The sequence below is a fragment of the Elephantulus edwardii genome, unplaced genomic scaffold, assembly GCF_000299155.1.
Source record: "Elephantulus edwardii isolate Elephantulus edwardi_28Jun2011 unplaced genomic scaffold, EleEdw1.0 scaffold00214, whole genome shotgun sequence".
Taxonomy (NCBI): Eukaryota; Metazoa; Chordata; class Mammalia; order Macroscelidea; family Macroscelididae; genus Elephantulus; species Elephantulus edwardii.
Window position 1 is genome coordinate 4645236 of NW_006399964.1, and position 24647 is coordinate 4669882.

At 41.1% G+C, this 24647-nt stretch overlaps 1 protein-coding gene across 1 annotated transcript in view; it reads left to right on the forward strand.

Annotated features, from left to right (window-relative positions):
* ACBD3 (acyl-CoA binding domain containing 3) overlaps window positions 1–24647 on the forward strand; it is a 53261-nt gene that overhangs the window by 288 nt on the left and 28326 nt on the right. Inside the window, exons 2-4 of the mRNA XM_006897764.1 lie at window positions 36–326; window positions 22069–22210; window positions 23003–23143. Coding sequence (XP_006897826.1) covers window positions 36–326; window positions 22069–22210; window positions 23003–23143 — 574 coding nt within the window. The remainder of the gene's footprint in view (window positions 1–35; window positions 327–22068; window positions 22211–23002; window positions 23144–24647) is intronic.

Here is a 24647-nt window from a genome sequence, read left to right on the forward strand (position 1 = left end):
GGAGCTGTACGGCCTGGCGCTGCGCTTCTTTAAAGGTGAGCGTCCGCTACGCTCCTCTCCGCCGGCCCGTAGCCCGCCCGGGGCCACGGCCCGCAGCAGGGCTCCGCCCTTGGGGTCCCCGAGCCGTGTCACTGCCCGCTCGGCCACCAGGTCACCTCCCGAGCGGCCTGGGACCTTGGCTTGTGTCCCCACAGGCCGCGTCCCGAGGCTGCGCCTTTCTACCCTCCTCTTTCTGCCGGCCTTTCCCTTAGCGTGGACATCAGCCCTTCCTCCAGGGAAGACGTCCCTCCGCAGGTTCTGCACCGACTCCATCCATCCGTCCTGGGGTACCGGGCACCCGGCAGGACTTAACCATCTGACAGTAGGAGTGTGGCCGAGGGAGGAAGTGAAGTGTTGAGCCACTGCATCCCCCCTGGCTGCTCAGAAGCAAGAGGAAAGAGCTGTCCACTATGTTCTAGCAACTTCTGGACGACTCCATTTACCCCCTCGAGTCCATCAGCCTCACTGCAGGGGAGAGGTGGGCAGTCTCCTCTCGTGCGATTTACAACCTTTGAAAATCCTCTGGAGGTTCTGCTGTGGCTCGGTTCTGGCTCGAGCTGCACAGCCACAATGAGCGGTTTGGAAGAGTGAATTCTCAGTCAGGTCTCAAAGTCCCTCCCCTCCTGTGCTGCTAGCAGAATTGCAAACCTTCCTGTTACTTTCTCCCTCCTTCCTTAGAGCAGGGTTATACTGTGTGGGGTTTTAATGGAATAATTCCCTTAGTCAAGCGGTGGTAACAGTCATGTGATTCCCCCCCCCCCCAAGTGGGAAAGACAAATGACTTGTTGGTTTGAGTCTTAGAGATAGTCCGTTTTCTTACGGGGTGGATGAGGAAATGATAATTTCAAATGAGACACTAAAAGTGGCTGCTGGGTTCTCTTATTTCCAGACCAGCATATTTATGACCATCTTCCTGCAGGGAGTGCCTTTATAAAGTACATATTTGCTAGCTGACATTGAATGTCAGTGTAGTGGTAGAACCCAAAGTTACCTGATTTCTCACAAAATGCTTGAACTACAACTCGAAGACAACCAACAACAATATTAAGTCTTCATAATATTTTGAATAGTATGAATTAATAAGTTATCAATTTACAATGAAAAAAGATGAACCATAGAAAAATGTCCCATTATAGATTCCCCCCCAGAGCATTTGATCACTGCTTTTTTTAATTTAAAAAATTTGCCCTCTTAGTGTAATATCTGATATGCCCTCTATCTGAAGACAAGATATTAAATGGAATTTTGGAACTAGGAGATGGAATAGGGACTTCCTCCATGCATCGACCTGGTATTGCAGTACCTTCAGGAATGGTGGGAAAATGACCCTTGAAATATTGTCTTTGCTCAGCTCTCTCAGCACTGACTAGGCAGCTTGGGGATTTGGTAATGACAAATGGGTTTGGGGTACTTGACCCAGAGGTCACTAGCTGGAATGTTAAGAGTTGGCTGCTGTTGTTGTTGTTAATGTGCCGTCGAGTCGCCTGGCGACCCTATGTACAACAGCCCTAAACTCCGCTCTGTCCTGTGCCAATCGCACTGTCTGATGATAAATCACCATTTCTAGAAAAATCTGGTGATTTCTGTACAATTTCTAGAACGAGACTTTTCCTTAAAAGTTTTAATCCACTATTCAGTGTTGAAACAAAGAGAGCATACCTTATTATTCAGTGTTCCGTGGTAATATTGTAATAAAGAGAGTGTCCTCACTCCTTATTGCCTCACTTGTTATTGTGGAGTCCATTCCCCTTACAGTGACCTGTAGAACGCAGTAGGACCAACTGCTGCTTAGTGTTTCCAGGGAAGCAGGCTGCCCCCATCTGCCCCTCATTTAAGACCCAGAGCACTTAGCCACTCTGCCATTGGGGATCCTCAGAATGCAAGCCTAGCACATTGTGACAGAAAAATAAATTGATAATTTAATCTTCTGAATTTATTTTGTGTTTGAAAATTGTAGTGTCTGCTTTGAAAGCTTTAAATACTGTATAGCATGCAGTAAATTTAGCTTTACTTTGGGAACCAGGAACTGCTGGAGTCTAGTTACTGTGTTCAATTTCTGGATGACAGTGTTTTTCTTCCAAGCTTGATTTCCTGTTTTGTGTGCGGTTTTTTGTTTCAAGGAAGTAGATTAGCTTATAATCAATAGCCCAGATTTGATGGCTTGTACCTAGCAGGGGGAGCTCTGATATCCTGTTGGGGAAGGAGTTCTGCTGCGACCTCAAAGATGGTGGTTTGAATCCACTAGCTGCTCTAATGGATAAGGATGGGCTATCTCCTCCCATGCTATTTACAACTTCAGAAACCCTGCTGGAGGGTCAGCTGTGGATAAATTCTGACACCATAGCACTTTAACAACAGCATACCTGACAGATTATTTTAACATTTATTTTATGGTAGGGATTCCAGAAAACCTGTAATTCGGGCCCTATTTATCTAAGTGACTTGAGAAGAAAGTTCTGTAGATAACAGTGGCTCCCTCAGTTCCTCATTTAAACTCCTAAGCAGTGTCCACATGCTGTGAAGGAGAAAGTACAGCACAGGAGCAAGTAAAGCTCCCTTTGTGCATGGATCACTGCTTTACCTCACAGTAAAGAGGCTGTTAGTATAGGAGATGCCATTTAACAGGCTAGGTGGTTGTGGGGTACAGAGCTAAAAGTTCTTAGACTTGCAGAAAGTAGGTTTAAGATCCTGTTGCTGCCTTTATTTAAATGTAGGATTTTTTCCCCTAGTAGAATACATGTTTTAATCAGTGTTGCATGGATTTTGTGACTTTGTACCAATTAGATTACAAATAGCTTTACATATTCTCTTTTGCTGTATAGCAAACATTTTTAAAGTGTAGATAGATTTTCCTTGAAAGTAGCTTGGATGGGGAATCAGGAACCCTGTTCCTCATTCTAGCCAGGATGAGGTAGACATAGACAGTAACTGAAACCATGCTGATATCCTACCCACTTGATTATGTATGTTTGCATGCTGACATATACATGCAAGTTTACAAAGCCAAAGCAATTTGATTTTCCGCTCGGCTACATTTTATGACATTAGTGGTAAGGCATTGCACTGCCAAACCAAAGGCTCACAGTTCAAATCTGCAAGCTGCTCCTCGGGAGAAAGATGGGCTTCTCCTCCCGTGTGATTGAATACCTCTGAAATCCCGCTGGAGGGTCAGCTATGAGTGCTTTCCAACTTGATGGTACAGAACCACAACAGTGTAACCAAACTCTTCCCGTTTCCTACCTGATTCTCGTTTCCATTACTGTGTCCAGCCCACCTGTTCTGCCTCTGACCGGTGAACAAATGCTGCTCTTTTGTTATTATATGGATAATACTCCTAAGGAATGATTTCTTCCTTGCTGTTACCAGCTTATAAGCCTAATATTGTATAACAAAAGTTGAAAAGTACTGATGAGTTTTGTCCTAGGTTCATGGTCGCCACCAGCCATGATCTCAGTGCGTCCGTGCGTCCACCATCCTCTCTAACCAGGAAGCCTGGCCATTTTCCTGGTATTGCATATTCTTCCATTCTGTCCAAGACCTTCTGCTTTGACCACGTTGAGTGGTCAGCAGTGGAAGCTGGGTACCAGGTAAGATCTCGAGGTCTCAGCATTGTAGCCAAAGGTGCTCCTTAGAGACACCATCTCACATACTTTGAACATGTTATCAGGAGGGCCTCATCCTTGCCAGAGAACATCCTGCTTGAAAAAGTTGAGTCCATGAAGGAGGCCAGCCTCCGAAAAAGTGGATTGACATAGTGACTGCAAGGATGGTTTGGGATTAGATTTCGACCTCAGTTCTATGGGTTCGAAAGCATGTAACAGCACCGGCTTTATTTGGTAGACATTTGTTGACTCCTCCTTATGTTGACTTAGGTTAGCACTATGAATAAAGAACCCTGGTGGCATAATGAGGAATGTATTGGGTTCCTAACCCAAAGGTCAACAGTTTGAATCCATCAGACACTCTGCAGGAGAAGGATGGGGATTAGTCTTCTATAAAGATTTACAGCCTTTGGGTGGCTAGCGTTCAGCTAATAGTAATATTGTTTATTTACTTTTTATGCTCTTGCGAGTTAAAAAGGAGCCTGGGAGAAAACATTTAAGTTTAAAAAATTTTATATTTTTACTCTGGAGAAATTTGAAGATGTACAGAATCAGAATTGTGTAATGAACCTCCAAGTACCCATAACCAAGTGCTTTGTACCTGTTCACTTCCTAAGGTATCTATAAATATTTCATGTATGCCTCCAAAATATGATGACTGGTGGTTGTTGTGGGGTTTTTTTTCCCTTTTCCTAAAGATGACAGAGGAAGCTCTGGTGTCTTAGTGGTAAGGAACTACATTACCAACCCAAAGGCATGCAGTTCAAATTCAGCAGGAGAAAGATGGGTGATCTAGTCAGGTATCTAATCCAAGGAGCTGACAGCAGGCCAGGTGTAGCACAGCCCACAAGCTCCCTCCCAGAGAGCACAGAGCTTCCCTCTCTGAGTACACTGTGGTGTGGTGTGGCCTGAAGGAGAACTGGGCTTGAGGCAGGTGGCAAATGCTGCCAGCCTGGTGGGTTGGGTAGCGGGAACATCACTCTCCTAACCTTGAAGAGTAAGGGGATGGGTACATGGGACATGAGGGAAAATTGCACATTTTCTGTCAGCTAGCTACCTTTCCAGACAACACCCCCCACCCCCCAGTTCCCATGCCGCATGGACAGCTGTTCAGAATGGGTGTCCTGCACTCTTTACAGTTCTGTGCTCCATTGATCTCTTTGTTCAGTGTTTGCAAGCCATTTCCTTGCTTTAGTCAGGGGTTGGAGTGTTTGTCTTTTCTCTTTAAACCGTGGCTTCCACAACTGTCATCTCTGTCTGGTGTCTTCAGTGCATCAGGGACTGTCTCTTCACACTAGTCATCTCTTACTGGGCACCCTGCCTGCATCCATCTCTCGCCAGGTAGACCAGCTTAGCCTCCTCTGAGAGCATCAGAAATTCTGCCCCAGATGGGGTACCCCACCCCTTGACACACCCTCTAGGATCTGAAGAGGTGCTTACTTATGACCTGGCTCACATTTTGAGGCCTTGGTCATTAGACAGGAAGAAACTTGCCTGACTGGACACCCTAGTCCTAGTGTTCTGCTGGGCTGGTATGTGCCAGGCCAGACAGTTTAGGTTCTACTTCTTAAAGCAGATGCATTTGTTTTGTGCTATTGGTATGTTTGGTTGCTCTTCTGTTGTGACACTTGTCTGTTGGTTTCCTGTATTGGGGTGACTTGTGTGTTGCTGGAAGTAATGTCACCGGTATTTCAGATACCAGCAAGGTCACCTGTGGTTCGAGCAGTGCTTCTAGACTAAGACATGCTAATAAACAGGATTGGCCATCCCCTTCTTAAGTATGAGGCTTTTGAAAGCCTTGGGGACAGCAGTAGAATGTTATGTTTAGGGCTAAAAGATGAATCTCTGAGGTTGGAAGGCATTCAAAGGCTGAGGAGAAACAGCTGCAAATATCTGTTAGTGATTAGAATGTGAAATGTACAAAGTATGAATTTAGGAAAATTAGAAATAAAAATTAAATGGAATGCGTAAAGATTACCATGTGACATGTTAGTAAGATGAGGTTAATTGATACAGGCCATTTTGAGTCAGACCTTTGTGTGATCTGCTATGCTGGGAATGACAGGTTGACAAGGAATGGTGCTGCATTTATAGTAAAAAAGAACCTATCAGGATTATCCTGCAGTATACTGCTATAAATAATAGCATACCATTCATACACATACAAGGAAGTCCAGTTAGTACAACTGTTACACAGATACACACACCAACCACTAAAACCAAAGATGAAAAATGGGAAGTTTCTTCCAACTTTTATAATCTGAAAATGATCAAACTATTGATGATCATAATTGATAACTGGAATGTAAAAGTTGGAAATGAACTCGAGTTGGACAGTATGGCCTTGGTGACAGAAATGAAGTTGGAGATCTGTGGTATAGTGAGCCTGTGGTCCACACTGCTTAGGCCACTGCCTTTGACTTTCCACATGGCTGGGCAGAAACATGCCAATAAGATACGTCCATGAGGGAAACTGGCCAGTTCGGCCAATCCACCTGATTTAAATTGAGCAGATTCAGTAATAGAAATTGGAAATCTCACTACCAATAAGGAAGTAACAAAAAGCACTTGTCCTGTGGGGTCAGAGATTGTGGTGCCAGTCTGACTGGGACCTACAAGAGATCACCCAAGAACACAGCAGAAAACTAGAAACTGACATGAGCCACTGGGCTGTGACTGCTGCACACGGAGACAGGGCGCACTGCCATCTGGGGTCCTGTCTTTACCTTTTAATTTACTCTTGTCAGTTTTATCCTGTGAAGTGATCTTTAAGGAGCACAGTGCTTAAGCCAGACAGCTACTACTAATTGAACTAAATTATTGGTTTTAAGAAGACATCTAAGGACATTTTTAGTTTCAGGTTTAGATTATCTCTGGTACAGTAGTTTCAGGGGATTATCCAACCTCCATGGCTCCAGAAAGACTGGATTCCATTAGAATTTAAAAACTTGTTCTTTATTTCCCCTCTTTTGGTCAGGATTGACCTTTATAGAGTCTTTCATCAGAATGTTCAATAATTGTAGTCAGGTAGCATCCAGTTCAGGTCCCATGGCAAAGGAAGCAGTTGTTAATGGGGGCACTTAGTTGCACATTCTATTCCTGACCCTTACTCCTCTTGGTCCATCTGTACAGTGACCTGTTGTAATTTGGCTCACGATCCTTGCCTTGATATCCCAGGCACTGTGCACAAACTAGAATGAAGAACAGAAACCCTGAACACATTGTTACTCCAGTTAACTGAGATACTCCATGAAACCAAGACCCTAAACTTTGGATCCAAATCCCATGAGATGGTGTGTGTTGTAGATAGAGCTATCACACTCCTTTTACCAGCTCAGCTTTTTATTGGTGAACAATTTGTTAGCAACAGTTATATTATTGAGCATGCAACCCTTCCTTTAACCACTGCTATTTTTCTATCACAGTAAACTGAACTCCATAGCAATAAACCTCCTTTCTCTGCCCTCCTGCCCTTGAGGAACCTTGGCCTGGTTTTATCCTTCTACATAAGGGAGATCATACAGGAATTGTCCTTTTGTGATTGACCCATTACTGCCAACATGCAGGCGTTCCTCAGAAATTCTGTAATGTGGTTCTGGATTTCTGTAGGACAGCAAGTGTGTCAGCCCCCACCCTTTTTTTACTTCTGCAGTGCATGGGAAAAGTTGTGTTTGTGCTGTACTGCAGCCTGTTACGTGTGCAATAAATAGCATTATGGAAAAGATCGAAATGCTGTAAGAATTAACCAGATTGTAACAGCGACATAAAATGAATACATCCTGCTGGCAAAATGACATCAGTGAACTTGTTCAATGCAGCATTGCCACAAATGTTAAGTTTGTGAAAAACTCTTCTCTGGGTAACATAGTTGAGTGAGGTGCAGTTGAATGATTTACACCTGCATGCTCTCTGGCTCCATTCCTGATGTGGATGTATGGATGAAGACTCCACTTCTCTGTCTGCCTGAGTGGTATCTCCATGTATGTGCACCACAGTCTCTTTAACCATTTGTCCTGTGCTGGGCATTGCTCTTGTGTTCTGCCTTTTGGCTGTTGTGAATAGTACTGCCATGAACATTGGTGTACAAGTTCCTGGATGAGTCTTTGGGGTCCATTCCTAGGAGTGGAGTTGCCCTAGAATAATATGATGAACCACCTCCTCTCCAGTTATAACTTTCTGCCTTAGAAAGTGGGCGGAGGATCACTCCTGACTCAAGGACATTGAGGTTGAGTTGTCTGGTGTTTGTCCAGAGGAGCTCATTAGAAGGTTGTATTTTTTTTTATATTAAGGTTATATTTTTAATCCATTAGCCGCTTTATGGAAGGAAGCCTGCTTCCATAAACCTGTACAATCTTCAAAACCCTATGGGGCTGTTCTACTCTATTAGCATACCCAGGAGTTGGAATCAGACCGTGAGTGTGGCATTTTGGGAAGATAATTCTGTTTTGGGGAACCTTGATGGCATAGTCACTGGGAAGTTGCACTGCTGACTCAGGGGTGGTGACGCTGACAGTTCCAGTCAATCAGTGGCTGCTCAGACAAAAGATAGGCAGTCTCTCTCTGTGAAACCCACTAGAGGGTCAGCTGTGATTCAGGTCAGACTCAATGGCAGTGAGTTTTTTGGAATTGTTTTTCCTTCTTTGAAGAACTGCCGTAATTAATATGTTCCACAATGACTATCATTTTGCGTTTCCAGCAATGATGGGTAAAGGTTCCAGTTTCCCAGCAACTTTGCCAACGTTTGTTTTCTTAATCTTGGCCATCTGGAAGGGAGTGAAATGATAATTCATTCTAGTTTTTGCTTTTCATTTGTGATGACTGAATGGCATTGAGCATCTTTCATGTATTTGATAGCCATTTGATTGTCCTCTATGGTGAAACGCTTATTCAGGACTCTCATCCGTTTTTATGATTGTCTTATTTTGTCTTTTTTTTTTATGTTGTTGAAGTTTTCTGTATATATATATTTGATTATTAGAGTCTTATCAAATATATGGTTTCCCAAATTATTTTCCCAGTCAAATAACTTGACATTTCTGGGTTTGGGTGATAATTTTAAATATGGATTTGAAAGCACGACTAGTTGATAGGTGTCTCTTACCGTTGTAGTGTATGCTTATTGTTGGATAGATCTCGCTGATTGCATTCTTGAGCTAAACAAATTGCCATACTATCTATATTTTCGATAACTGGATTGAAAGACTTGGCCAGCGTCCTTTTCTGGTAAGACTTCTTGATGTATTCTTTCATCCATGTGGCAAATGTTCAGCTCTACCTCTTTTCGTGTTCTTAGAAGCCATTGGTGATTAACGTCTGAATCTGTAACTCATAGACATTGAATAGTGAGAGAGCTCTGGTGCCCTAGTGGCAAGAAGCTGCACTGCAATCCCAGAGGTGCATGGTTCAAACCCACTAGATGCTCTGCTGGAGAAGGAGGGACAGTCTCCTTCTGTACCAGTCAGATCCGATTTGATGGTACACACACACACACAAAAAAAAATAAAAATTGAAAAGTGGTAATAATTCTAACTATCTTCCCTTCAGGGACTGCAGCCTACAATATGGATTGAGGCTCAATGTCAAGAAGACAAAGATTCTCACCACTGGACCAATTGGCAGCATCTGGATGGATGGTGAAGAGATTGAGATTGTACACAGCTTTAGTTTGCTTGGCTCCGTAGTCAACAGTCTTGGCGCCAGCAGCCAGGAAATTAAAAGGCACATTGCCATGGGAAAGTCTGCTGTTAGGGACCTCTCCAAAGTGCTGAAGAGCAATGGTGTCTCTCTGGACAGTGACCAAGGAGGATAGAAGGAGAATTGATGCCTTTGAGCTGTGGTGCTGGAGAAGAGTATTGAGAATACCATGGACTGCTAGGAAAACAAACAGATTTGTCCTGGAAAGGGTTAAACCGGCTGGCTCCTTGGAGGCAAGGATTCTGAGGCTCCGTCTGACATACTTTGGACATGTTTGAGGAGAGACTGGTCCTTGGAGAGGGACATCATGCTTGGGAGGGTGGAGGGACAGCGCAGGAGAGGAGGGCCCTCTATGAGATGGATTGATTCAGTGACTGGGATAATTGGGATGGGAGTGTCAAAGACAGTGCGATTGGCACAGGACAGAGTGGAGTTTAGGGCTGTTGTCCATAGGGTCGCTATGAGTCGCAAGCGACTCAACGGCACATAACAACAACATCTTCCCTTCACTAGAATGTTTTTCCTTCTGTTTCATTTCCCTAGGGTACAGTTTAAAATACATTAAAAAAAATTTTTCCCCCCTCTTCTGCTTCTATCCCCCCCCCCCTTTTGAATCCCTATACTCATTCTACAATAATGGTTTTATACAGTATTTGTCCTTACGGGACAGAGTGACTTCTCTCAGCATAATGCCAGGGGTAGGATGGGTGATTAATCATAGGGTCAAATAATTTGATGGGAGTGGTGATGAAGGAAATGGGAAAGATCTGGTGTGAAAAACAGTGTATGTGAACTTTGTAAATAAACCAGCATAAAATTAAAAAATAAATCCCAGTTTAACCTTCATACATATTTTTAGTTATTTGGGGAAATATGTAGCTAGACCTAGACCTAAATCAAGAGGCTGTTGTCCAGACAGAGCAAGGAAACACTACATGATTTAAAATCAGGAAAGGTGTGTGTCATCAGTGTGGTAGTCTCTCTCCATACCTATTCAGTCTTTCTGCCGAGCAAATCATTCAAGAAGCTGGACTTTATGAACAAGAATGTGGCATTAGAATTTGGAAGACTCATCAATAACCTGTGTTATGCAGATGGCACAACCTTGTTTGCTGAAAGTGAGGAGGACATGAAACACTTTCTGCAGAAGATCAAACACTGTAGCCTTCAGTGTGGATTGCATCTCAATGCAAAAAAAAAACCCACAAAGATTCTCCACACTGGAACAATAGGCAATGTCATGATAGCAGGAGAAAAGATTGAAACTCTCAACAACTTCCTCTTAACTGAAATTAGCACTCTTGGTACCAGCTGTCAGTAGACGTATTGCATTGGGAGTATCTGCAATTAAGACCTCTCCAAATTACTGAGGAACAGTGATGTCAGTTTGAGTCCTTTGTATACCTGATTTAGGCGGTGATCTTTTATTTGCTGTACCTCTGAGAACTGGATAGTGACTAAGGATGGCAGAAGATGCCTTTGAGCTGTGGTGTTGGAGAAGAGCACTGAATACTTATGGATGGCCAAAAGAGCAAACAGATGTGACTTGGAGGAAGAACTTCCATAGTGCTCCTTGGAGGAAAGATAACAAAGCATCTCACATACTTTTGGCATGTTGTTGTTAGGATAGGCTGTTCTTTGGAGAGGGACATCATTCTTGGAAGAGTGGAAGGATAGGCTGTTCTTTGGAGAGGGACATCATTCTTGGAAAGGTGGAGGGGAGGTGAAAGAGAGGAAGATGCTCAACAAGAATGATTGACTCGTGACTGTCACCAGTGGACTCGAGTATGTCAAGTGATGCACAGGAAGGACAGGATTCACATCTGATGTTCTTAGGGTCACTGAATCAAGTACACATACCCGCCAGCACCTAAAAACAACAACTTGGGAAAATGTATTTTGTATATTGTATTAGTTTTCTATTGCTGGTATAACACTTAGTGCATTGCAGCATGTGTGTTTTATAATTCTGGAGGTCAGATGTTTAAAATGAGCCTCACTGGGCTAATAGCGGAATGTTGGTAGGACTGTGTAGGTAGGGAAGAACCTTATTTCCTGCCTCTTCCTTTCCAGCTTCTAGAGTCCTTGTCCTTGTCTTTGAATCTCTCATTTTAAAGATCTTCCTAATGACAGCAGGCCCACCTGGATATTCCTGGAAATGCTCCCCATTTTAGGGTAAACTGCAAGTTTAATCCCATCTGATTTTCCTTTTTTAGCAATCCTCATAGGGACTGGGATTAATAAGATTTGGGCATCATTCAGAGAAGGTTTTCCCACCTCTCATGTATGCCATATCTTGGAAACTGATTTCAAATTGAATGTGAATTTACTCTTTTTATGTTTTGACCATCATGGAAATCTAAGCAGTTAAAAACAGATTCTTCTCCAGCACTGCTATTTTTCCCCCTGCTGCTACTTTAATTGGAAAAAAAATTTTTTTTTTTTAAAAAAAATCTTTTGTATTAATGTTCTTCTTTTCTCTTTCATCCTCCTAATTTATTATTTATTATAGCCTATCTTACGGGTAAATCTGGATTGATTTTTTAATTTTATTTTTTTATTTGTTGCTGTTACTCATTGCTGTCAGGTAACGTGGTTAGCATACTATGGACCACGTGGCTAGCAATTCAGATTTACTAGTGGCTCCAAGGTTGCAATCCACCAGCTTACCCAGAGGAAAAGGCTGGACAGTCTCCTCCCATGAGATTTACTGCTTCTGAAAACCCACTGGAGGATCAGCTATGGTTCAACTCAGCAGAACAGGAGTGACTCCAAGGGAGAAAGATGGGCAGCCTCGAGTATTTCATTGCTGAGACAGAGCATAGGTTTTGTTGTTTCCACAAATGGATCCTAACCCTGTGAGAAGAGGATAAGCAGGAATGGAACTTTTTGAGACGTTGACTTTCAAAAAATGTCTATCTTATCATCATGTTTGATACGATTAACTAACTGTAAACTTCTAGATGGGAAATAAATTCCACTCATAATTTTTTTATTTTATTATATTTTGTGTGTTTACCGTCAAATCAGGTCTGCCTGGTACAGGAGGAGATTGCCCCTCCTTCTCCAGCAGAGCTTCTGGTGGATTTGAACTTTGTGCCTCTGGGATTGCAGTGCAGCTTCTTGCCACTAGGCCACCAGAGCTCCCTTCCACCCAGAATTTTTAAGGCTTCCATTATTTTCTAGCATTTAGTACTTTTTTTTTTTTAACTCCTTGTTGAAGCTTGTAGTTCTCATTTCTTGATACTTGGTCTGTGGCCTGTTTTTCTTTCTGCATGTTTTAAAATTTTATCTGTTGTAGGCAAAACTCTCTTAAGTACTACTTTTTTGCTTGTGCACCTCTTGCTTTAAGTTTTCAATAAATGCTGCACTTCTGGTAGGTCTTGTAGTCTGAAAACTCCTGGGAAATCTTCTGTTATTTCTTTGGTAATCCCTTTTTTTGCCCCTCTTTTCACTCTCTGGTACTGTTACTTTTTAGACCTTAGAGCTTCTGGATTGAATTTCTAATCCTTTTACCTTTTTTTCCCTTCTTAATTTCTGTCTCCCTATCCCCTTTGTGTGTGTGTGTGTGTGTGTGTGTATGTGTTTGCGTTTGCCTTAGTTTTTATATTCCAACATATTAAAATTCGATCCTTGCTCTATCCAGCATCACATGTCTGGACTTTCTCAAATTCATTTTCTCTAGTAAACAGCCATGTATGTGCTTAAAGCAGGGGCACAGTAGCCTCTGCATGCATGGGATTGCTAAACTCAGTGAAAGGGGAGGGGGAGGTGACTGCCTGCTGCTTCCATAGTCCTTCTGCCTTAGTGTGTGATCTTTATCTCCACCATAGCTTTTAAAAGAAGCTGGGGCCTTCCACTTCTGAGCCTTTCCAGGTGTCTCTCAATTGATTTCCTCCTTCATCTTGGTGGGATTTCATGACAAGTCACAGATAATTGTGTATGTTCATGCCAGCATGCTTAGCTGAAAGTTGAGTGGTATATTTTATGTCATTTAGATGGAAATCATGTAAATTTTTTTGAGTGTATATCTAGTTCAGGAGTTCACAAACTTTCTCTGTAAATGGATTAACTTTTTCAGTTTATACATTATCTGGTAATTACTACATTTATTTTTTGCTCAGTTTAACTCATAGTTGGGCCTCCATTGAATTTTCAAAGACTGTAAATCTCACAGGAAGAGCTTGTCCATCTTTGTTCTGTGGAACACATAGTGGATTCAAACTGTCTGCCCTTGGCTTGACAGGACGACTTCTTACCCGCTAGGCCAGCACTCAGAAATAGCTTTACAGCCAACTCATTTCCGTGGATTTGAACTGCCAGAAAGGTGCCACCTTTGGGTTATCAGCACAACTCCCTTCCTAGCGTTTTTACAAGCAAACAAATCCTTTGGGATATGTAAACCCAAGCCATCTGATGAGTTAAGAAAAGTAAAACAGTAGTGATGGTTGTTGTTGTTGAGTTGAAACTGACCCTCCAGCGGATTTTCAGAGGCAGTAAATCAGTGGGAGGAAATTGCCCATCTTTCTCCCATGGAGCATCCTGTGGGTTTGAACAGTGTGTCTTTGGAATTGTAGTGCAGCTTCTTAGCATTAAGCCACCAGAGCACTTATTTGTCTAGCAGTGTAGGCTTTTCATTGTGTGTTTTCTTTGAAGCTTTAAAATAACAAGCTTGGTTATGCTTTATTCAGGGTGGTTGGGATTAGCATTTCCCCCTGGGTTTTGTGTTTTCCTTAGGGAAGAATACTTAGTCTGTTGACCTCATCTCAAAGAGTGAAAGATAAGCTGCCTTGACTCCTTTTTTTTTTGCCTTGACTTCTTAAAAGAACACTTTTAAGACGTATTCAATATAAAAATGCTTTACCGTTATTGGAAGGAGCCTGTAATGGTACAGAGATTACACATTCAGCAGCTAACCAAAAGATGGTCCATTTGAACACAACAGCTGTTCTGAGGGAGAAAGATGCTCCCTGAAACCCTGCCCAGCAGTTCTGCACTGTTCTGTGGGGTTGCTGCTCATGTGGTTTGTTTTATGTGTATAAGAGAGACAAGAAAAGATAAAATAACTTTCTAATTCAGTCTTCTATAAATGGTGATTATTGCTAACATTTGTGGTATATTTTCTTTTCCTTGATTTTTTTTGGAGACATTTATTTTAGAACCAGAACAGTGAAGGTTAATTTGAAGATTTAATACAAGAAGGATTATTGGGCAATTGTTAACACTATAGTGTGTAAAAGATTCTGTGAAAACGGCAGTACTAAAATGGATGTGCAGTTTTATTCATTTCAGTAGAAAATGACCCAAAGTCAATTTGATATTTAATTAGATGTGTTGCAGATGGTTGTAGTGGTGTGTCGATGGCACCTAATAACAATAACTTGTGAACAGAGCACTTGTCCCTGGGGCTAATGATAGTGACAGAGAGATTAGCTAGATGGATGGATAGACATGGAGTCACAAGGAGGGATGCAAAGAGTGCTGTTCCACAGTGTCGCCTCAGATTAGTGCCATAAAATGAAATGTGTATGACTAATTGACTTGAAAGCCAATCCCTCTGTTGTTATGTGCTAATGAGTCCTTTGCGACTCATAGCGACCCTATGTACAAGAGCTCTAAACGCTCTTCTATCCTGTGCCAACCTAGCCATCTTAAACACACTTATTCTCACTACTCCGGTCACAGAGTCGATCCATCTCATCGAAGGTCTTCCTCTCCTTCGCCGCCCCTCCACTCTGCCAAACATGATGTCCCTCTCCAAGGACCAGTCCCTCCTTGCTGCATGCCCAAATTATGTCAGACGAAGCTTTAGAATCCTTGACTCCAAGGAGCATTCTGGCTTCACCCTCTCCAAGACAAACCTGTTTGTTCTCCTAGCAGTCCATGGTATATTCAACACACTTCTCCAGCACCACAGCTCAAAGGCATCAATTCTCTTTCTATCAACCCTATTCACTGTCCAATTCTCTGATGCATAGCACGTAATTGCGAAGACTATAGCCCGGATCAGGCACACCTTAGCCCCCAGCCTGACATCGTTGCTCTTCAGTACTCTTGAGAGGTTCCCTCACAGCCGACTTTCCCAATGCAATCCGCCTCTTGATTTCCTGGCTTCTATTACCAAGAGTGTTGATTGTGGAGCCAAGCAAACTAAAACTGTTAACTATCTCAATCTCTTTACCATCCATACTGATGCTGCCAGTTGTCCCAGTGGTGAGAATCTTTGTTTTCAGTCCATATAGGAAGCTGCAGTCCTTGACCTTCTGCAGCAAGCGCTTCAGGTCCTCCTCAGTTTCAGCGAGCAGGGTTGTGTCATCTGCATAACGCAGGTTGTTGATGACTCTTCCACCAATCCTGATGCCACATTCCTCCTCATACAGCCCAGCGTCTCATATGATCTGTTCTGCATACAGATTGAAAAGGTATGGAGACAGAATACATCCCTGACGGACCCCCTTCTTGATTTTGAACCATGTAGTGTCTCCTTGCTCTGTTAACTTTTGCTAAAAGCATAAAAAAGGCATATTTTTCTTTTTAAAAAAATACCTGTGAGTTAAAAATATCTTTTTTTAACTCTATCAGATGTAAAAAGGACAGACATTAACATCCAAAAGCACCAAAATCCATCCTATCTATTGACAAGTCACTTTTTCATGAACAAGTTTAGACTAACACCTTGCTAAACGATAGGTACAGTTGCCTTAGAATTGTTTTTGAACTGTCTCCCCAAATCACTAGTTTTCACAACCACATGATTAAAATGAAGGAGTGCATTCATAACCTGGTAGGAAACACACCCTCCTCCTGTTAAAAAGAGGTAGTGTTTTCCGAATGAATTTATAGTAGTTAGAGATGAAACGTTATTGTTTGTCCTCTCCATATTCATTAGCCCTGTCTTTAGGGAAGGGGGTTCTGTGGCTTAGTGCTAAGGGCCTGCACTATTATCCTAAAGGTACACGCGTTGAATACACCACCTGCTCCACAGGAGAAAGATGGACAGTCTTCTCCCATGCAGTTTACTGCCTCTGAAAATCCACTGGCTGGTCAGCTATGGGTTGGTTCCAACAATCTAGAGAGAGCTCAGGTGGCCGTAGCTGCTAATTCAAAGGCCTTGCCTCTCTGGTTGTTCAAATCCGCCAGCAACTACAAGAGAGAAAGCTGGGCAGTCTCTTCCATCTTTCACGCAATTTAAAAACCCGACAAGCCAGCTCTAAGTCAGTTCCAACTTGTTGGCAATGAGTGAGAATGAGAGCCCAATCATATGCAGCATTGAAAAAGGAAGTGGGGCAGTGTTTGAATGTCGGTATTACATGACTAATCAGAACAACCACAATTCTGTCTGTCCATCATGGTGCTGCCTGTTGGCCCAGGGGTGAAAATCTTTGTTTTCTTGATGTTAAGCTTCAGTCCTTGACTTACTGCAGCAAGTGCTTCAGGTCCTGCTCAGTTTTGGCACTCAGTGCCATTTGCATAATGCAGGTGATGCCACACTCCTTCTCAGAAAGCCCAGTCTCCTGAATAATCTGTTCTGCATATAGATTTTAAAAAGGTATGGAGACAGGACACATCCCTGACACACTCGTTTCCTAATTTTGAACCAAGCAGTGTTTCCCTGCCCTGTTATGTGGACTGTCTCCTGGTCCTAGTATAGTTTTCACATGAGCAAAATCAAGTGTTCTGGTATTCCCATTTTCCTCAAGGTTAACTACATTTTTTTTTTGTGAACTACACAGTCAAATGTCTTTGCACAGTCAATGGAACACAGGTAGACATTCCGCTGGTACTCTGTTTTGTTTTGTTTTTTTTTTGTACTCTGCTTTTAGCCAAGATCCATCTGACATTGGCAATAATACATCTAGTGCCACGTCCTTCTAAACCCAGCTTGTATTTCTGGTAGTTCTGTGTTAATGTACTGTTCAGTCGTTTTTGGATAATGTTCAGCAGGATTTTGCTTGTGTGTGATATTAGTAATTTCCACACTCTTGTCAGGGCTCATTTTGGGGGGGTATAGGAATAAATATGGATCTCTTCCAATCAGTTGGCCAGGTGGTTGTCTTCCAGACTTCATGGCACAATCTGGTGAGCATATCCAGGGCAGCATCTGTTTGTTTATAAATGTCAGTAGTTGGTATTCCATCAATTCCTGGGGCCTTATAAAGCCAGTTCCTTAGAGCAGCTTGAAGTTCCTCCTTCATCACCATTGCTTCTTGATCATATACTTTTTATGAAATTCTTCTATGCCAGCCAATTCTCTTTGGTACAGTGATTCTGTATACTCCATCCATCTCCTTTTTTTTGTGATTAAATTTTATTTCACATTAATAACAGGAAATCTTCAGTTGTTATATTTAGTGGTAAATATGTCTTAACGAGGATACGAATCACAGTGACTACTATCCAGAAATAAACGGCATCCAAAAACGTTGTTCGAGACAAACCTTGATAAGATCGGCCTTGCAGTTGCTGGTCCTGCTGCTGACCCAGTGGATGCGCAGTTGATCTCTCCAGTCTCTGGAAACATTTCTCATATTGTAAATTCTTCCTATGGAAGTAGATTTTGATCTGGTGTGGTGACAGGTCCAGAAGTCCTGCTAGCACTTCTATCTCGCTTTCACTAGGAATCCTTTCCTGTCTGAAATGGATCCACAGCCTGTCCAGGAGTGCTTTCTTTACTTGATATCTCACTGTTCTTGAAAACTTTGGTCTCCTGTGGTCAAATTCTTTCTTTCTCCAAGATTTTTCAGTTTTAGGCATCCAGCTGTGCTTCCCAGAGTTGCAGTTACCTGTTGCTGCTTCTCCACAATATTTCATTGTTGTAAATTCTCTAGTCATCCAGCAGTAGCCTGGTTATGCACTGGTTAGGTGCTCAGTTGCAAACAGAAAATTCAGAAAATTGCACTCAGCAGATGTTCTGGTTGTAGAATTTGGCAAGTTCCAAAATGTGGATTGGATAACGGGCTATTGGTTTCTCCTGCCGCCTGAAAATCAGATGATAAGAACAGAAGGCAGAATCCAGAGTTCCATCCATCTTCTTTTAATGCTTCCTGGATCATGTAATATTTTGCCCATAGTATCCTTAAGTATTGTAACTCAAAGTTTAAATTTGTTCTTCTGTTCCATCAGCTTAAGAAATGCCAAGCGAGTTCAGCACTTTTCATTTTCTAACTCCAGCAGTTTGCACATTTCAATACTTTGCTTTGTCTTTACGTGCTGCCCTTTGAAATCTTCACTTCAAGCTTCTTAACATCTTGATTTCTTCCCTTTGCTTTGGCTTCTTGGCTCTCTAGTGCAATATTCAGAGTCCCTACTGACATCCATTTTGGTCTTCCTCCTCTCTGCATTCTTCATGGATAATATAGTTGGTCTTTGTTAATTAGTGTTCAGAGCCTTAAACCTGTTCCTGAGATGGGAAATTTGAGTGGGATAGAGTCAGGTCAGATTTTGGTTCCTATGGATTTGATTTAACTTTCATTAGCTTTAGTTGGAACCTGCATGTGAGTAGTTGATGGTCTTTTCCATAGTTAGCACCTGTCCTAGTTTTCACAACTGATATTAAGCTTCTCCAGCGATTCTTTCCACAGATGTAATAAATTTTATTCCTGTGCGTATCATCATGTGAAATCCTTGTGTATAATCTGTGTTTATATTTCTTATAAAAGGTATTTGCAATGAGTAAATCATTGATTGGACAGAAATATGCCATTCTATCTCCAGCCTCAGTTCTGTCATCAAGGCCATATTTTTTTTACTATTGATCTTCTTCCCTGTTCTCAGTCTTTGCATTCCAGTCACTCATTATTAATGTATCTTGATTGTATATTTGGTTAATTTCTGACTGCAAATATTGGTGGAAATCCTCTATATCCTCTTCTTTGACTCTGGTTGTTGGTATATATATTTGATAGTGGTGTTCACTGGACTTTCTTCTATGCTTATGGATGTTATCCTACTCACAACATTGTATTTCAAGATGGTTCTAGAAATGATTTTTTAACTATGAAAGAGACCCCGTTTTCCTCACCTTTTCTTTATCTCTGGCTTAGTAGATTATATGATTGATTAAAAGTGTCCCATGCTAATGTATCTCATTTCACCAATATACATTCCATTTCTTTCTTAACAATGTCCAGTTTCCCTGCATTTCATGCTGCTTATATCCACGTTCCAATCACCAGTGTTTGCTTGGAACTGTTCCTCCCCCTTTATGTTTCCATATTTTGAAGGCTCAGTCTTAGTTGCCATATCTGCTAGTGTAAGGGTGCTATATTGTACATAGAGTTTTCAAAGACCTGTTATTTCAGAAGTGGATGGTCAATCCTTCTTCCTAGTCTAATTTGAATGATCAGCTTAAGAACAGTATCTGACAGATGAGCATTTTGCAGGAAGGAGCCAGTGAAAGAAAATTCCCTATTATAGAAATTAATTAATAGGTTAATTTGACTTGTGTGTCTTGACTCATCCCTGTCCTTACTTCACCAGCATCCCCTTCCACTTACCTACCTCAGTCAACACCTCCCTTCCCCCAACCAGCCCTTGAATGTTGGCTTAGGCCTCAGTTCACTTCTGTGTCCTAACACCTTGTGCTGCTGCCAGTCTCTCTTGAGTTTAGGAGTCTCTAAGTCAAAATTCCAGGTACCAAGTTTATGGAAGGATTTCTGTGTCAGACAGTTCAGAGGAAATAGATGGAGAAAAATATTGAAGGTGTCAGCAATGTCATGTCATGACTAAGTTGTGCTTGATCCAAGCCATGGTCTTTTAAATTGCTATTATAGCTGGGTATTGAATAAGGATGCTAGAAAAAGAATCAATGGCTTTGATTGGTGATGTTGGAGAAGAGTGCAGAATAGCCCATGAACTACCAAAAGAACAGAACAGATTCTCTTTGAGAAAGTGCAACCAGGATGCCACATACTTTGAGCATATTGTCAAGAGAAGCAATTCCTTAGAAAAAGACATTAGACTTAGAGAGATAAAGATTAGCAAAGAGAGGAAGACTCTCAACAAAAAGATCAAGGTAAAATGCCATAGGCAGGCTGGTTATTGTCTGTCTGGTTTTAAAGACCAAAACTTTCTAAATAAACTTTTCTACCAGAAGATTAAAATCTAAAATTGGAGCGGATTTCCCTTGTTTGGTTTGGGATTTGTTCGTTGGTTTGTTTTAAATTAGGATACAGCCATAGGGATCTTTTATGAGGGTGATGAAAGTGAGACATGATTAACATAAAACAAGTTGTAAATAATATGTGGAGCAGTAAATTTGGAAGCAGGAGTGGCATCCACTTCCTAAACAACATGCCTCTGGAAACACTATAAACCTTGATAAATGTCAGTAGTTATAGAAAAGCTTCAACCCTTTTGTTCATACGTTTGCTATGAGTTGTGCTGGATTTGAAGGCAATCAACAACATTAAGTAGGTGCCAAGGAAACCTTTAAATTTGGAGAAAGACGTGTTGGTAAGTAGCAAAAGTACAAATGGCAGTTGAATATCTGTATAGGTAAGATTGACTTCAGTAGTGATTAGTTCTTGTGGAGATTTGTCAGAGGTCAATCAGAATATAAAGAAAGGAAAACGATTTGATAGCTGTTATTAATAATGGTATCTTATTACCTGTGAATGCAGTCTTTGGTGTGGATTGGATTGCAATGTCAGGAACATAAAGCTGCTTACCACTGGCCCTGATAGGCAGCATCATGATGGATGGAGAGGAGATTAAAACTGTCAACAGCTTCCTTTTCCTTGGATCCACAATTAACTCCCTTGGTACCAGCAGTCAGGAAAAGAGACGTGTTACACTGGAAAAATCTGTACTTAGGGACTGTTTCAAATTATTGAAGAATAGTTATGTCAGTTTGAGAACTAAGGTCTGTCTGATTCAGGCCTTGGTCATTCCGATTACTTGCTCTACGTCTGAGATCTGGACAATGAATAAGGATGACAGAAGAATAGACTCCTTTGAGCTGTGGTGTTGGAGAACATTGAACATGGACAGCCCAAGAGAACAAACAGATATATCTTGGAGAGAGTGCAGTCAGAGTGCTGTATGGAGGCAAGAACGATGAGGCTTTGCCTCACATACTTTGGGCATACTGCTAGGAAGGGCTATTCCTTGGAGAGGAACATGAAGGATGGAGGGCTGGCGAAAGAGAGGAAAACCCTTAACCATGTGGATTGACACAGTGACTGCTGCAGTGGGCTCTTGTGTGTCAGAAAGTGTGAGGATGATGCAGGGTAGAGCAGGGTTCAGATAGTCATAGGGTCGCTATGAGTTGTACTTGACTTGATGGCACCTAACAACAACATAAGCTGCTCTGTTTAGATGGATGTATTTTGAATTTCCTTTTAAAGTATGTATAATCTGTTCTGTATGGTCACATTAAAAATAATTCTTACAAATTTAATTTTTAAGTTGTGGTTCTTTCTCATTATTCCTAATAGCTATATACAATGAGAAATGTTACAGTTGTATCTGTGTGGCTGACTGCAGCTTGATAGGTTTTTTTTGTGGTTGCTTTAACATAAATTATTGGTACCTAGCTTCTTTTTTATAAACTCTGTACATCTTTATCTTGCACTCCAATTATAAAATATAGTAAGAAAAATTAGTATAAAAATCCCAAGCATAGTGTTTCTACTGCAGACAGTTTATAATACACTTTATGGCAAGACTTAAAGATATATTGCTGATAATATTTTTTCCAGTGTTAATTTGTTGTTGTTACTTTGTCTTCTAGAAAAAGATGGGAAAGCGTTTCATTCAACTTATGAAGAAAAACTGAAACTTGTGGCTCTGCATAAGCAGGTCCTCCTAGGGCCCTACAACCCAGACACTTCCCCTGAGGTTGGATTCTTTGATGTCTTGGGGAATGACAGGAGGTAAGTTGTTATGTTGTGTAATAAATTCAATGACAAGAATGTTGTAAGGGGTAGAAAGTTAATTAGGGTGTAAATGACTGTTAGCTTAGAATAGGAAATTAACTATTTTGTTTATAGCGTCTGCAGTCTTCAGATATTTATTTCTGGCTTAGAAATGTTTATGATTAAATATAGCCGTTTACTTTTCTGGTTATGAACACGAGATAGGCACCACATGGTTTTCTTCTCACCAGTGTTATATCAAAGAGGCGCTCTGCTAGCTCAAAGGCAGCATCTTTGGTTCCAATCCACCAGCTGCTCCTTGGGAGAAAGATGGGCTGTCTCCTCTCATGTGATTCACAGTCTCTGAAAACCTGCTGCAGGGTCAGTTATGAGCTGGTTCTAACTTGATGACAAAGTTTGAGTTTAATGGGAGTTTTTTAAGTGTTAAAACAGCCTTTTAAAATAAACAATAATTGATTCCCTCATTAGGAAAAATAAGTGGTTGTGAGAAAAAGAACACCTTGACTATTTTATTCTATTACGGCTAAACTATGTTATAAGCAAAATGAAACTCTGAGAGCCTTTTGCTAGCATAGGAATTATGAGGTTATAGGTAGTTATTTGCCATTTGTAGCAATCAGCTTAGATTATATGTAGTATATCTGATTTAGGAATTCTTCGTTTCCTGAAGGCTTAAGGTTTTGAGCCATTTCCTTATAGTAGAATCTCATTGATAATTTGAATTGATCCTATCAAGTTTTCATATTAGTGAAGCTAAAGTGATCTGAACTTTTCTTGATATTCTTACAGGAGAGAATGGGCAGCCTTGGGAAGCATGTCCAAAGAGGATGCTATGGTAGAGTTTGTCAAGCTTCTAAATAGGTGTTGCCATCTGTTTTCAACATATGTTACATCCCACAAAATCGAGAAGGAAGAGCAAGAAAAAAAAAGGTAAAGTTTTTGGGCACAGAATGTTTTATCCTGTGTAACCTGTCCCCTTGTTACTTTGGCTTTGTGGAGTGTCTGTTATAGATTAGGTGTCTTAGTTCCCTTGGATCTACATTTAAAGCACTTTTTCTCATTTGCTGATGTGTTTTGTATGGGTAGGAATTGGCAGGGGGTGTTGGGAGGGTAGTGTAATCCTGACCCCTTCTCGCTATGCATTGAAAAGGAGTTGTCCATCCATTCACCAAGGCAGCATTCCTTCCCCTTTCCCCCATTTCTCCTTTTTATTGTGCTTTGAATAAGGGATTACAAAGCTAATGAGTTTTCTAGTAGCATTCTTTTTGGTTTATTACACTAAGTTTTTTAGTAAGTACCATCATGAATTCAAACTCTGCCCTCTCTACCCTTCCAGCTGACATGTACAAACACCTTCACCCTTGAGCTTGTAGGACACTTTGGCTTCATTTCACAATTATTGACTGCTACATGGCATTCATATTTGACTCTTGACATAGCTTATTCCTGGAGGTTAAAGGGAGAATGCACTCTTTATATTTTTAGAATTTTCTATCAGCATCTTTGTTGAGTTTTTTCCTGGTATTTCTATCTTTTCTTGAGAGGGGTGTATTGAAGTCTCCAACTACTATATAATATTGTCTATTTCCTTTTTCAGTTTTGTTAATGTTTGTCTTACATATTTTGCAAGTCTTTCATTTGGTGCATAGACATTTGTTATTGTTAGGTCCTCTTGTTCTTTTGATCCTTTAAGCATTATTTAGTGACCTTCCTTGTCACTTTTGACAGTTTTTGCACTGAAATTTATTTTATCAGAGATTAATATTTCCACTCCTGGTTTTTTCTGGTTGCCATTTGCTTGGTATATTTTTTCCACACCCTTTTATTTTCAGTCTTTGTTTATTTTCATTTTTCAGGTGTGTCTCTTATAGACAGCCTATTGATGGGTTTTTTTATCCAATCTGCTACTCTTTTTCTCTTCTGTGGTACATTGAAACCATTCACATTCAGTGTGATTATCGAGAGGCTCGGTTTTATTGCTAACATTTTGCTGAGTTCTTTTTGGTGTTGTTGCTAGTTACTTTGGTCCATCCTGCTTTCTATGGCACCTCTGTAAGAAGGACATCTCATTGTGTTTCCTGCATTGCTGATCTTGTTTTTACAAACTGTTAGGTTCTGTTTTTCTGGGAATATCTTGATCTCTCCTTCATATCTGATGGACAGTTTTGCTGGGTACAGTATTCTTCATTGATGGTTACATTCTTTGAGCGTTTGATATATGTCATTCCACTGTCTTCTTGCTTGTATGGTTTATGTTGAGAAATTGGCACTTAATCTTACATGCTCTCCCTTAAAGGTTGCTCTTTGTTTCTCCCTTGCTGCTTTCAGAATTCTCTCCTTATCTTTGGTTCTGGCAATTTGATTATGATATATCTTGATATTTTTCTTTTGGGATCTATTCTATATGGTGTTCGCTGAGCTTCTTGAATATATA